This window comes from Apium graveolens, chromosome 4 (assembly GCF_009905375.1).
Source record: "Apium graveolens cultivar Ventura chromosome 4, ASM990537v1, whole genome shotgun sequence".
In the NCBI taxonomy this organism is placed as follows: Eukaryota; Viridiplantae; Streptophyta; class Magnoliopsida; order Apiales; family Apiaceae; genus Apium; species Apium graveolens.
The window spans coordinates 279,413,836-279,429,805 of record NC_133650.1 but is presented as its reverse complement, the minus strand read 5'-3'; the positions used below and the strand labels follow the sequence as shown (position 1 = coordinate 279,429,805).

Here is a 15,970-nt window from a genome sequence, read left to right as displayed (position 1 = left end):
CTGTTCTGTGACAACAACTCTGCTTTGCACATTGCCTCCAATCCGGTATTTCACGAACGCACAAAGCATATTGACATTGATTGTCACTTTGTGCGTGATCAGTTCAAAGCTGGGTTGATTGGTCCTTCTCATATCAATACTTCTGTGCAACCTGCTGACATTTTTACCAAGGCTTTACCTTCCTATCAGCTTGCTGCTTTACAGTCCAAGTTAGGAGTTATTAATCTATTTGCTCCTCCTAACTTGAGGGGGGATGTTATGATATGTGATACCACTGCTGCTATATCATCAGATGCTGCTGATGTAACCGATGACCTCAAGCAAAGTCAATGATAGTTAGTTAGAGAATTACAGCTGTATTTAGCTGTCATTTCTGTTTTGTTTATATATAAACCTGAGTATGTAGTCTTATTAGATCATTTTAGAATATATAGATACATCTCTCTCTTATCTTCATATAAGAATGTAACTTCAAGCTTTATTTCTATGATGAAATATGATGAAATTTGTTGCTTGATTGATTCATCTCTGTTGCACAGAGCTCATGTTCATTGTTCTGACAATTACAAGCCCTGGGTATTGTCAGCTAAAGAGAGAGAGTAAAGTCAAAACAAAAACAAATGAAAACCTCACCACATGGCCAGGAAATTCTAAAGGCTTATTCTCCTGAGTGAACATCTCTACCTGAATTTCATGAATTGTTCAGCTCCCTTATACAGATAGTAGGCCAGGGCTACTACGGATATCTCGTTGATAATCGGAAAGAGCTCTGATGAATAATAGAAAAATTGGTAGAACTTCTCATAGGTGAAGCAAATCATACCCATTTTCACATAGAGTAGATAATAAAACAAAGCTGCAACGCCCATGTATATGTAAGCAATTCTGTGGAATATTGAGGAAGTAGAGGTGGATTGTGGCTTATAGACAGTAAGATGTGGCGATAACGGACGAAGCTTGGCCGAGAATTCCCCATTGCCTATAGTAACACCTGCCTGGCTGTGTGTGGTACGTATGTTAGCAAGAGAAAATGATTTACCAACAGTAGAACCAACAAGTGAACCATACACAGAAAGATTCATGTGCATCAGTCTAAAAAGCTGCTGCAACTGACTCTTGACAGAAGCAGTTCGTTTTTCATCTGCGTGCACCACACTGCAACCAAAAAGAATAACAAACATGATAGAATTATGCACTTCATGATTTTCTCAAGGAAAAGATACTTATTCAACATGCATCAAGTCATCAACATGTTTCATTATTAAGATCCAAGGTTGTGTAATTTCCCGTAAGAGCTATAAATGTCATATTGTCAATTCAAACATTCAGTTAATTACTTCCTCGAGAATAGGATCAAAACATTCTTGCAAGACATTAAAATCAAGAACCTCTCCTACCGCAGAACTTCTTACTATATTGTTCAGTATTTTATTAGCTTCCCTCACATCATAGATCATCCTTTCTGTACAAAGGTTTCCATCCTCAAAAACATCCAACATCAAAACTTTATGAGTGATGACTATAATAAAAGGTTGAATATGGAACAATTAGAGGACCACATGACACAATGTGAAAGCGGAGCTGCTTGATAATCAGGACGATTATATGCAAACTAAAACTCACATTTTCATATCGGGGAATAATCGCTTCTGGAAGTCTACCGAAGAATGGCAAGCAGCAGTTCCAGATAGAGCTAAAATTGCATAATCCCTTTTCTCTTTCATCGCATTAGAATTCTCCCCAGAGGCAGGCTTTGATGTTCCGCCAGTTGTATTCACATTTCCACCCAAGAAAAGATATTGCCTATTGAGTTTAAATCATTAGTATTGTACTATTGTTTCAGTTAGTTTTAAACAACATAAATAAATCGCCTAAAATCCAATTAACTGTGAAGAAAGTAGCTTCAACTAGTTAACAAAATATATCATTTAGCTCAGCTTAGTTACTAGAATAACGCATATCACAGATTATCAGAGAATATTTGTAAGAGCTATTGCATCCTGAAAAAACTTGCAACACAACATTACCCCTTTAAAAAGCTACTTCATATTGTCTAAAATCAATTTATCTATCTCACCCTCGTCTAGCTTGGTACTAGGAATGGGTTATAATCTCAAAGACATCTTAATATCATTACCCCATCAGAATGGTCTATTCTCGATATCAACAAGCATTCTTTAAGAAAACCTACTAAAAGATAATCATAATACACAATTTTATATAAGTAATTCCTCGAGTTCCAAACTTTCGATGTTTCACATCCTTTTTTTCCAATTTGACTAAGTTCATGTTAAACAAAATAAAATAATCTATTCCGCAACAGAAGTTTAACACAAACATTGGCAGTTCGATAGAAACTTTAATTAACAGTATAATGCAAAAATTTACAGTATTAGTGTTAAAGAAGAAGGAAGTCGACTGCACGAGTTTTAACACCACAACAAAAAATTAACTTTCAACCGTACTAACAAAGATGGTAAAATAGTAATTTAATATAACTCGCATAATAAAACCATGTTGGTGCACTCAACTACCGCGCCGCTGTGTGGTTATTAATTACGATTTTTTCTCATATTCAACAACATACAATTGAACACTAAAACCAACACTTAAAATCCTTGTAGAATAAAACATCACTTAGATCCTTCATAACTAACTGCATAGTCCATACTCAAAACTCATCAGAGGATTCTTAAAAAAGAATTAAATTGGAACACGAATATTCCCCTATCTACAATCACCATAAATATTTGAATAAACACAATCGAACTAATCATTCTGAAATCACAATTTCACATCAATAATCAATTATAATCTTGCGCAATATCAGTCACTTTTTTATGTTGCTGATATAATCAAAGTTAATGAATATAAATTATAAATAACAAAAATAAAAGCAAAATAATCTGAATAAAACAACTCACGTGTTGATATTTGCAGCCAATTCGGGGTTTCGAGAATTTCCTCCGTATGCACCTTTAACAGATAAAACATTTAAAGTATAAATTAGTAATGATCTAATGAAATGACAAGTACTTGCAGGAAACACATTTTATATAAATAAACACGAGAGAGAGAGAGAGAGAGAGAGATTACAAGGGCGAGGGGATTAGGTAAGTTAGGGTTAGGATCTTGGACGAAGTGGGAGATTGATCGAGTTCCGTAAAGCCAACTCCGACGATTCACGACTCGCCTGGAAATCGCAGCTCGGAGCAACATGTCTCGATATCGCTAGCCCTCTACCTACTATTTCTCAGTTCTCGCACTACCAACAGTCTGATTTACAGTATTTTTCGTACACCAAAAAAGATAAAAGGAAAAAAAATTCCACAAAATAAAATTTGGGTCATTTTGTAAATTCGAATTAAAAATATTTGAATCATTCAAATTTCTGAATCATATGAATTATTAAGATATCTGAATTTAGAATGATTAAGGCTGTGTTTGGTATTGCACAGACAGCAACAGCATCAGCAGATTTTCGCTGAAAAGCAGTTAAAAAACTGTTTGGTAAAATTTAAAAACTGTTTTTCTGAAAAGTGATTTTGGCTTAAAAGCTGCTGTTAGAAAAAGTAAGTCCCCATGTTTTTAGAAAAAGCTGCTAACCTTATCAAAAGCATCATTATTTTTAATTTTTTGTATCAAAATATATACGTATCAAAAAAATTACCAAACAGTCATCTGATTTTTACAACAGCACTTTTTCCAGCAGCACTTTTTTTAACAGCACAACAATTTTTAATAGCAATCTCAAACAGAGCCTAAGATTGTTTGATAAATAAATTTCATAAAAATCTGAATGATGTCAATTTAATAAAAATATTATTTTAAATTAATACTCCTTCCATCCCAATTAATTCTTTATGTTTGGTTTGGGCACATATGTTAAGAAATCTATATATTATAAATTGCTGGATAACCCTTTTCTAAGATTTGGTATTCATATTTTGGCTCAGATATAATTTTTAATTTTAATTTGACTCAGTGGACTATCCATTTTTAGGTTTGGGATCCATATTAGGTTTATAAAAGATCTATATATTTATTATGACCCATTTTAATTATACAAACTTTACAATACAATTATACATATGAATTGTGTTATTTATGATAAGTTTTTAATACAAATTTGAAGTAAACTTTAAATTTTGACAGATCTATTTATAGAAATAATTTCATAAAATAAATAACATAAAAATAACTTATGTAACGAAAGTAGTTTTTCTATAAATTTATCATAATATGTAGATGTAATACACTTATTATATAGATAACTTAATCTTTCAGAATTATATTATTTAATTTTAATTATAAATTTATTTATTTATTTTATTAAATAATTTTTAAAATACCCGTATGCAAAGCACGGGCTATAAACTAGTAGGTATAAAGTAGCGAAAAAGAGAAAGAAAAATGGATGAAGTGGTGGAACCCATTGATTTTTAATGTATTAAAAGGATATAATGGAGTAAAAGTAGCGTGAAAAGAGATAAAAAGTGGGAAAGTGGTGGGACCCATCGACTATTTTTAGTAAATTTTGAAATGTAAAGAATTGGAAAAGACATAAGGAAAATTTAAAAAAAATGGTTTGGACATAGGGAGTAACTTTTTTCACAAAAATATTAACTTTATTTAATCAATTTTATAATTAAATATAACTATACAAATAACAAGTAAGGTAATTGAGATGGCAAAAATCATAAAACTTATAAGAAAGAAAGAAAAAATTAAAAATTTTGAGTAACATATATTAGCTACGATATAATAATATTAGAAACACAACAAATTTTAAAAAAATATTAAATTTATTATTCAATTAAGAGCATAAAATCTATTATATATATAATAGAGCAAATAAAAATAGGGGGTTGATTGAGACAATTTATTCAATTAAAATTACTGAATTACCCCTCAAAAATATGTATAAATAAATATCAAATTTAATACCATATATTAATTATATCTAACTCATTAAGTATTATTAATTTTATATTTATTATTGCTTCATTATTGACTCTTAATAGCTTAGATTATTAATGAGATCACAACACATACTTATCTCATTTAAAACTATATTGTAACTCATTATCACACATTTAACATTTAAATACATTACACACATATAAATAAATATATTAAAAAGAATAAAAACTTGTGCATATCTAGAGTACGGTCAAACACTAAAAACATAATTTTAAAATAGTGTTTAAACAATATTTGTATTTTATAATTTGATACATCGACATATCATTTAATTCGAAATAAACAAACATATGTTTCGAAAATTTCAATTACTAAGACAGTGATAATCATGAATAATGCAAACCCAACTAAGAAGTTAAGGCAACTAATACAAATAAACATATTTTTTATTAATCAACATAATCTTAGTCGCTATTATGAATACTGCAAATCGAAGAGAAGATAACTAATACTTAATTTAGAATATGCTCACATATTGCAGGGTCATAGAGTTAGTTATATGCTTATGCTGTACATACTGATAGAGTGCCCGTCACACATAAAGTGCATAAAGTACACGTAAGTATTGGTGGATGGCTCAGTTAGAGAATTGTAAATGGATCATTCATGAAAATATGGTTCACTCAGTTAACCTAATTTTAGTGTCCAAACAACATGAATGACCAAATCGGTCAGCTAACTGCTCCTTCAGAAGTGATAAGTGGTAAATAAATGGGGCCTTAATTTATTTCCCAAAATATATTTTTCAAATCTTAATTTGGTTCGGAAAATGTTTGTAGAAAGCATTTATAAAAATAAATTTTCTTTGCTGTTCAACGAATTATTATTGCAAATTTTGGAACTCACGTTCACTTGTGTACTTTTTTTAGCACTAGTAATATTTTAATTAGGATTGACTAATTTTGTTAATTATTGATTATATTCATCAGTTAAAAAAATTAGTTAAAATATAGTACGATTTCTAATAATATTCATTAACGAAGGATATTTAATTTTACAAAAATTTTATATTATTGGAGATGGTCTAATAATATAGTAACTTTTCATTTCGGGTTGATGAAAAAATATTAGAAAAGTATTTTTGGAAATCATTTGTCCTTTTAAAAAAGTAGCAAAAAATTGAGAAACATATTTCTCTATCACTTTTTTGTTCGGTGTGATTTGTCAAAGTTTGTTTAGACTTTGCATTCTAAGTGGACCAATGGGGCTAGTCCCGAAATGGGTAGACTAAAATAAGGCCCAAAAGCTTACCACATTAGGATTTGTCTCCGTTCCTGAATTGTGCCCAACCCTAGCTTAACCAAATTTGCAATGGTAAAAACCCTGAAGCCTCAACTCTTAATCTAAATCTAAATGATAATCCCTCCGTCCCGGTCAATTCTTTACGCTTGGTTTGGGTAGGGGGTTAAGAAATATGTATAAAGTAGTGAAAAAGAGAAAGAAAAGTGGGTGAAATGGTGAGATCCATTGATTTTTAATGTTTAAAAGGGAGATAATGGAGTAAAAGTAGTGTGAAAAGGAAGGAAAAGTGGGAAAGTGGTGAGACCCATTGACTATTTTTGGTAAGTTTTGAAATGTAAAGAATTGGATGGGACATCCCAAAAAGAAATTTTAAATATATTTGTGATGTCATGTCTAATAATGATTTGTGTTTCGTTTTCAGATCTTAACTAACAGGACAAATCAGGACTTAACTGCAAAAAATCAGTGTTTATACTGAAGTCAGAAATTAAGATATCAGAACTTAAGTTATCAGAACTTAAGTTAGCAGAAGATATTTATCAGGAGATAATATCAGAATTTAAGGAGACTTTCAGATAAGAAAGACGGCTGATTGAAAGGAAAGAAGATCGAGACTAAAACAAGAAGAAATATGTATGGAGAAGAATTCTATGAAGAATAGAATACTTGGAAGAAAAGATAACTAGTTGATATGTTTTAGGATGCAGACTTATGTTCGATATCAATTAGAAGATTATCTTGTAACTGTGTGTCTATATAAACACAGCATAGGGTTTACAATATATGTGTTATCCAATTCGAGAATATTATTCATTATAAGCCTAGCAGCTCTCGTGATATTTGTTCATCACTGAGAGAGATCGGTTCCATTGTAATACTGTTTTATTAATAAGATTATTCTGTGTTTCATACTTGTGTTCTTAATTCGATTTGATTGTGCTAGACACTGTATTCAACCCCCTTCTACAGTGTGTGTGACCTAACAAGTGGTATCAGAACAATCTGTTAACATACATACAGTAAAGATCCAAAAACAATCATATCTGAAGAAACACAAACTCCAACCAAGCCCACCAAAACTGAAGAAACTCCAAAGACTCAAATCCATAATCGATATGAGACTATTAGGGTTCCCATACTTAAACCTTCTGAGTATCCCATATGGAAGGTGAGGATGAAAGCTACAGGTCCAGAATACCTTGACAGAATTAATGAAGGACCACATAAGCCAACCAAGCTCCTTGTTGTAGTTGCAGATCAGCCAGCACAGACTGTACCAAAGGAGAAAACTGAATATACAGCTGAAGATATCTCATCTATTACAAAGGATGCAAAGGTAAGACATTTGCTGCACAGTGCCATTGATAATGTCATGTCAAACAGGGTAATTAACTGCAAGACTACAAAGGAGATATGGGATGCCTTGGAGACAAGATGCCAGGGAACTGATTCAATTAAGAAGAACAGGAGGACTATACTTACTCAAGAGTATGAGCACTTTGACTCAAAACCTGATGAGTCATTAACTGGTTTATATGACAAATTTGTCAAACTCTTGAATGATCTGTCACTGGTGGATAAGGAATATGATCTTGAAGATAATAATCTTAAATTCCTTTTAGCTCTTCCTGAAAGTTGGGATTTGAAGGCAACTACTATAAGAGACAACTATGCTCTTGATGAAACTACTCTTGATGAAATTTATGGTATGCTCAAAACTCATGAACTTGAGATGGATCAAAGAAGCAAGATGCATGGGAGAAAGTCAAGGACAATTGCTCTTAAGGCTGAGGAGGAATCCCCTAAAGTGACTGTCTCAAAGAAAGGCAAAGGAAAGACACTCATCACAAAGTCTGATTTCGAGTCATCAAATTCTGATAGTGATGAGGATTCTGAAAATGAAAGTCTATCTGAGATGGATGCTGATGAAGAGATGATGAAATTGTGTGCTCTTATGGTGAAGGGTATCACAAAGATAGCTTACAGGAAATTCAGAAGGGGAAAGAAGTTTTTCAGGAAAAGTGGAAGTTCTGATAAGAAAGGATTCAGAAAATCTGAAGGCAAAGCTGGAAAGTCTGACCGAGGAGATTACTCAAATGTTAAATGATACAATTATGGTGAGAAATGCCACATATCTCCTGACTGCAAGAAAGGAAAAGGTGACAAAGGCAAGACACTTGTCACAAAGAAGAAAAGCTGGACAAACACTTCAGATTCTAAAAGTGAGGTGAACTATGCTTTGATGGCAAATGCTGATAGCAGTTCTGAAGCTGCTGAGTTAAAGGTACCTCAAACAACTTATGCTTTTCATACTAATGATATTACTGAGTTGAGAAGATATCTTAAAACCATGTTCATTAGTTATAGAGATCAAACTTTAACATGTGAAAGGTTAACTTCTGAAAATTTGGCTTTTAAGAAAATGAATGACTATTTAGAAAAGGAGTTAGTTTTGTTCCATCAAACTCAGAAAGAAAGAGATGATGCTTTTTATGTTAGAGATGAAGTGTTAAAATTGAATCAATCTTTAAAAACTGAGTTAGAAAAGGAAAGAGAGATTATCAGGATTTGGACTAACTTTGGAAGAACAACTCAGAATTTGTTAAGTATTGGAAACTGGAAAGAGGGCTTAGGTTATGGAGATGATAAGAATAATAAATGAACTGTAGAAATTGAGCCTATAGTTGTTAAACAAAAGCCAAAGGTAAATCCTGTTAAGTTTGTAGCTGTAAAGTCTGATATTGATAAATCAGAAGTTACAGAGAAATTAACTTCTGACAAACCAAAACAGGATAAGCCAACTGAAGTTAACATAGGCTTAATGACAAAGAAGCAGCTTAAGCATAAGCTGAAAGATGTTAAGAATGTAAACAAGGTAAAGCCACCTAGGAAAAATAGGAATGGAAAGGAAGGTGTGAATAAAAGCAATGATTATAAGCCTGTTCCTAATGCTCCTAGAAAGAAATGTTATAACTCTGGAAATTCTAACCATCTGGCTTCTTTTTGCAGGAAGAATAAAAACATAAACTCATTACCTTCAAAATCAGGAGTTAAGAGTCAGTCTGTTAGATATAGGCCACAAAATCCTTGTTTTCATTGTGGTAGTTTATGGCATTCCATTTATACTTGTAAGGAATATCATAGTTTGTACTATGATTATTATCAAATAAAACCTTCTTTAAAGAAAGTGAGCATTATTTCTTCTAGTATAAGTTCTGATGCAAAGTCTGATAATGTAAATTCTGATAAGAAAAATGTTAACATAAACTCTGATGCTAAATCCGCTGCAAATGTTAACAAATTTAATAAGGCCAAAGGATCCAAGCAAGTCTGGGTCCTTAAAACTAATCAATAGTGGTCTTTGTGATTACAGGGCAACAGGAAAAACATCCTAGTTTTGGACAGTGGATGTTCAGGACATATGACTAGAAATAAAGCCCTGCTATCAGACTTTGTGGAGAAAGCTGGCCCAGGTGTTTCTTATGGAGATGGAAATATGGGAAAAACTCTGGGATATGGCAATATCAATCTTGGGAATGTCATCATTGAAAAAGTAGCTCTAGTCTCAGGACTTAAACACAATCTGCTGAGTGTTAGTCAAATTTGTGACAGAGGTTATCATGTGGATTTCTTTGAAGAACACTGTGAAGTTGTAAGCAAATCTACAGACAAAGTTGTTCTGAAAGGATACATGCATGGTAACATTTATGAAGCCAAGCTTTTAACAAGTTCTGATGGTTCTGCAATCTGTCTGTTAAGCAGAGCATCAATTGAAGAAAGCTGGGATTGGCACAAGAAACTCTCTCATTTAATTTTTAACAATATAAATGAACTTGTCAAGAAAGATCTTGTGAGAGGACTGCCAAAATCAGTATTTGCTCCTGATGGCCTTTGTGATTCCTGTCAAAAAGAAAAACAAAGAAAATCTTCATTCAAGAGCAAGACTGAATCTTCAATTCTTGAGCCTTATCACCTACTACATGTTGATCTATTTGGTCCAGTGAATGTCATGTCTATTGCAAAGAAGAAATATGCTATGGTCATAGTGGATGAGTTCACTAGATACACATGGGCGTATTTCTTGCACACAAAAAGTGAAATTACATCTATCTTGATTGATCATGTCAAACAACTGGATAAATTGGTTAAAGACTCTGTGAAAATCATAAGAAGTGATAATGACACTGAGTTCAAAAATTTGATTATGGAAGAGTTCTGCAAAGACCATGGAATCAATCAGGAATTTTCTGCTCCTGGAACTCCACAGCAAAATGGAGTTGTTGAAAGAAAGAATAGAACTCTTATTGAAGCTGCACGAACTATGCTTGATGAAGCAAAGTTACCAACCTATTTTGGGGCTGAAGCTGTGCAGACTGCCTGTTTTACTCAGAATGCAACACTTATCAACAAGCATGGAAAGACACCATATGAGATGGTGAAGAAAAAGAAGCCAAATCTGAAGTATTTTCATGTATTTGGATGCAAGTGTTTTGTTCTTAAGACTCATCCTAAACAGCTATCCAAATTTGATCTAAAAGCTGATGAAGGAATTTTTGTTGGATATCCACTTTCCACAAAAGCCTTTAGAGTCTACAATTTAAAAACAAGGGTTGTCATGTAATCTATCGATGTCTTTTTTGATGATAAGAAGATTACAGAACTTGAAGATTTCAATGATCATGATCAGCTGAGATTTGAGAATGAAGTTTTAAATTCTGATTCTGTAAATCCTGACAGTCTAAATCCTGATACTGCAAACTCTGATGGGTTAAACTCTGATGTTATTGAAACTGTAGTAACTACGCCAAAGGAAAATGCACCTGTGCAGGGGGAGCATATTGAACATACAACCACATCTCAAGAAGCATCAGAACCTAGAACAGGCTCTTCAAATTTTAATTCATCAAGTTCTGATGGGCCAAGTTCTGATAATTCTGGAAACTCAAATTCTGAAGGATCCAACTCAGAGAGCATAATTTCAGGAGGAGCATCAGAATATGTTGATGGAGACAGCATGGATCATGGGGGAGCATCCAGTTCTAGAGATAATCTTCCATCTGCAAGGAAGTGGACTAAAGCACATACACCTGACTTGATTATTGGAGATCCTGAAGCAGGTATAAGAACTAGAACTAGATCCAAGGGCAAAGCAAAAATTGATGAACCTGTAAAGGTATATATGCCAATCATGGATCTGGAAACAAAATCTGATGAAGATACTAGTCTGATTTTGAAGAAAAAGAATATTCAAACAACCTCTGACATAACTCATGTTGTTCAAGATCAGGACTTAGTAAAATCTGATATTACAGTGAAGCAAGCAACCTCTGACATAGCTCAAGTTGGCTTGATATCAGAAGATAAAGAAAAGGAAACCTCTGACATTGCTCATGTTAAACCTTCAAGGATGTTACTACCTGGTTTTACCAAAGCTCAACAATCTACTCAACTTTTGAAGACTACATCAAGTGGTTTTGATGCAAGAGTTATTAGAGGAAAGGAAGCTAAGACAAATCAGGATTGGGTAGTTCTAAAGAGAAGAGAGTGAACAATACTACCAATGATCCAACTTCCTTAAGTGAACCAGGAGTAGGAACAACTCCTGAAAGATTGAATCAATTGGAGTCTGTATAAATGGTTTACCACTTTGTTTTGAAAGAAGATATCATGTTATATTTTATGACAGATGGGAGGGTATTCTAGATCAGTAAGAATGCTATTAGATTGAAGTATTTTGAAGAACTGGAACATGTTTGTTATGGATTAAAACTACTATATATAATTGCTGTATTTAATACTAAGGAACGTGAGCTCCAAGGCTCGATTTGACTGCTCTTGTGTTTCGTGACTCAATCTGCCTTAACAAGATGCCTACGTACCTTGCTGATTGCCAAGGATCAAGTCAAAAAACGTAGTTCTGATTTGTGGGGTGAGGCCCCTTATATAGATGTGGGAGTCCTTGAATTGGACTTGGTATAGGAGACTTGGTGGACAAACCTCTGAATTAGGATAGACTTAGGAGTCCTAGGAAGTAGGAAGCTGATCCCTTATCCTTTTAGGTCCCCTTGAGGCTAATCTATAAGGATTTATATCCTTATCGGGACTCTTCTCAATAGCTGATTTTTCCCTTATTAATTAATTACGAAATTAATTAATAATTAGGGCTTTTGGGCCTTTTCTATTCCATCAGGCCTGATCTGGTCCATCAGGCTTAACCTTTCTGGTCTGAGTTTCATATATCTTTTTATTGGGCCTAGTAGCCCGCAACTTGTACAATTAATGCAGTATTTAATTATACAATAATAATTTATTTATCCCTATCATTTGCCCCCCAACTTTTGGGAAACATTGAATAGGTTTCGCAGAAGTTAAGTCTATTTGTTCCCTTACAGGGTTTCGTTTTTCCGTAAAGTGTGGAGCGACCTACACGTTTACAACGAATTTTTCCTTTTATTTAGGAATTATTTTGATTTCCAGGAATTTTTCCCTAATTTCCGGGATTTTTCCCTAATTTCTGGAATTTTCCCTAATTTTTCTGGGATTTTCCCTAATTTTTCTGGGATTTTTCCTTATTTTTCTGGGATTTATCCTTAATTTCTGGATTTTTCCCTTAATTTCTGGGATTTTTCCCTTAATTTCTGGATTTTTCCCTTAATTTCTGGAATTTATCCTTAATTTCTGGATTTATTCCTTAATTTCTGGATTTTATCCTTAATTTCTGGATTTATTCCTTAATTTCTGGATTTTATCCTTAATTTCTGGATTTATTCCTTAATTTCTGGAATTTATCCTTAATTTCTGGATTTATTCCTTAATTTCTGGATTTTATCCTTAATTTCTGGATTTATTCCTTAATTTCTGGAATTTATCCTTAATTTCTGGATTTATTCCTTAATTTCTGGATTTTATCCTTAATTTCTGGATTTATTCCTTAATTTCTGGATTTTATCCTTAATTTCTGGATTTATTCCTTAATTTCTGGAATTTATCCTTAATTTCTGGATTTATTCCTTAATTTCTGGATTTTATCCTTAATTTCTGGATTTATTCCTTAATTTCTGGAATTTATCCTTAATTTCTGGATTTATTCCTTAATTTCTGGATTTTATCCTTAATTTCTGGATTTATTCCTTAATTTCTGGAATTTATCCTTAATTTCCGGATTTATTCCTTAATTTCTGGATTTATTCCTTAATTTCTGAAAATATTAACATTTTTCAAAAATTATTTTAAGGAATTTCCTGATTTTTTTTTTGTAATTTTCCAGGATTTTTTCCCCCTTTTTTTTCTTTTTTCTCCCTTTTTTTTTTTTTTCGACTAGGATTTTCGTCCTTTTCGGTCAGGATCTCCGTTTTTGACCGAATTAACCCTCATTTGTTGCCCAGGTCGATGCAAATTCGGGCAGGGCTCATTCGACCAGGATTTTATTTGGTTTCCTGGTCGACCGGGTCAAAAACATTCTGCCATTCTTGATCGAATGAAACAGCTATTTCCCCTTTTCGACCAGGAAATTTTCGGTATGCAAATTCGGGCAGGGCTCATTCGACCAGGATTTTATTTGGTTTCCTGGTCGACCGGGTCAAAAACATTCTGCCATTCTTGATCGAATGAAACAGCTATTTCCCCTTTTCGACCAGGAAATTTTCGGTCAGGGTTTTGGGTCAGAATTCTTTGTTTTGACCGAATTAGCCGCCTTTCTTGCCTTGGTCGAAGCAATTTCGAGCAGGATTGTTTCGACCAGGGTTTTCAGTTGATTTCTAGTCGAATGAGTCTTAATTCAGGTCGAATTAAGCTTATTTTTCAGCCCTGATCGACAAGATTTCGACCTCAGGAGTTTCGATCAGGATTCCTTTGTGTTTCCTGGTCGAATTGGTCTTGAATTAACTTCTTGCATATATTTCTGTAATTTGGATTTGGGCCCTTAAACCTGGGCTGTATTCTTTTGGGCCATCCCCTTTCTTGGTTTATAACCTGGGCCCATTTCAACTGGGTTTTGTATTTTTAACTAATTAGGCCCTTTTCTGGGCTGTTCTGACCTTGGGGCCCACTATCTTTATTAATCCTGTGCCTGAAAAAATCATTTTGGGCCTCAAATAGGGCTTTTTGTATTTGGGCCTTGGTACTGGGCCTTGGGTTTTTCAAGATTTTTCTAGAATTGGGCCTCATTTCTGAGCCCAAATTCCAAATTCTTCTAAGGTTATTCTGGATTCTTCCAGAATCTTCAAAAAAATTCAAATTTCTCTCAATTTTTCCAGGGATTTTCTGGATAATTCCAGAACCTTCTTATTTTTGGGCTCAAATGGGCTTTTTTGAGGCCCAAATCCCCTTATTTCTCCTATATATAGGTGGGATGAGAGTGTGCTTCTTCACACCTCTCATTTCATTTCTCTTCATCTCAAACTTCCTAATCTTCTCCTCCCTCAAATCTACTTCTTCCTCCTCCCAAGTCTTTTCCAGTCTTTACTAGATGGCTGACAAGAGTTCCGAGAGGGCGGCCAAGATAGCCTCGGCTTCAAAACGAGGTAAGGATATCGAGATCCGCTCTTCATATATGTCTTTAATTGATATGATTAATACTAGGGGGGATGAATATCCTTCCACTGCACATCTCGACTCCTTTAATCACTGTAATACTTGGCATAACATAGATTTCAATAAACTAAATGCTCGTTATAACGTCCCTCCCCCCTTTAGACTAGTTCCAGTCTCTGGTGGCGACCGTACTTGCCACTGGAGGCCCGATACTCTCTTCATCTACACCGACGCCCTTAATGCTGGGCTTAGGTTCCCTTTCCATCCTTTTATCCCTCATCTTTTGGCTGACTTACAAATCAACCCGTGTCAGCTTCCTCCAAACGCCTGGAGGAATATTCTATGTTTTATGGTTTGTTGTCTTAGGGAGGGCTTTCCTCTTTCTGTAGCCGTTTTTAGGAAAGTCTTTCAATGTTACAATAGTTCTTCCAATATTTGTGGCTGGGTTTATGTCAAACAAAGGCCCAAAAGCAAACATATCTTTAATAGCGCCTCTATTCCTGATAATAATCCAAATTGGAGGAATAGTTTCGTTGGGTTACGTTGGGAGAATGGCGACTGGGGCACGCTCTTTCGATCTTCCTTCGGGAAGGTCAGTGATGGTAGCCTCAAATCCATTCACTTAACTCCTGAAGAAACTATCATTTACAATGGGCTCACTCAGGATGATGGCACCACCACCAGCTGGACTCTTTTAGAAGAGTTTTCCCTGATTCATGTGGGACTATCCTCTGTTTCTCAACAGGGTATTTCTCTTCCCTTCTCAATTTTTCTTTATTTCACGCATTATTAACATCACTTATTTTGTCTTTTGCTTTGTTTCAGCTGCTAAGGAGATTAACGAGGACAATGTCCCCTTGGTCGAGGAAACAGCTAGGATGAAGAAAGCTCGGTTAGCAGGCCTAGACACCAGAGGAAAGGCGACAGAGCCTATCTTCTAGAGAAAGCACAAGGAGCCTATGGGGGAGGCTTCAACTGAAGGAGCTGAGGGCCATAATGCTCCTATCACTGCTGCTGCCCCTGCTGCTGCTGCTACAGGCGCCTTTCAGCCTCTCTGGGGATTCCGCCGAGGGGATACCGTGGTTGGTTCCACGAAGCATGCTTGGGATTGGTCCTACCATAGCGTGACTCCAAAGGACTTTACTGATGTGGTGGCCACCCCTGACCTTGAGAGGATTAAGCTCATGGGAGCCCAATCTCTGGCTTCGGTATG

The 15,970-nt window shown here is 34.4% G+C and overlaps 1 protein-coding gene across 1 annotated transcript; it reads right to left on the bottom strand.

Annotated features, from left to right (window-relative positions):
• Positions 1 to 495: 495 nt before the first annotated feature.
• LOC141721058 (uncharacterized) lies at positions 496 to 3,321 on the bottom strand. The gene is made up of 4 exons (XM_074523796.1): positions 3,098 to 3,321; positions 2,925 to 2,978; positions 1,624 to 1,803; positions 496 to 1,155 (listed from the first exon to the last, which is right to left on the bottom strand). The coding sequence occupies exons 1-4, from the start codon at positions 3,217 to 3,219 to the stop codon at positions 681 to 683; spliced, it is 831 nt and encodes a 276-aa protein (XP_074379897.1). The 5' UTR covers positions 3,220 to 3,321; the 3' UTR covers positions 496 to 680.
• Positions 3,322 to 15,970: the final 12,649 nt, after the last annotated feature.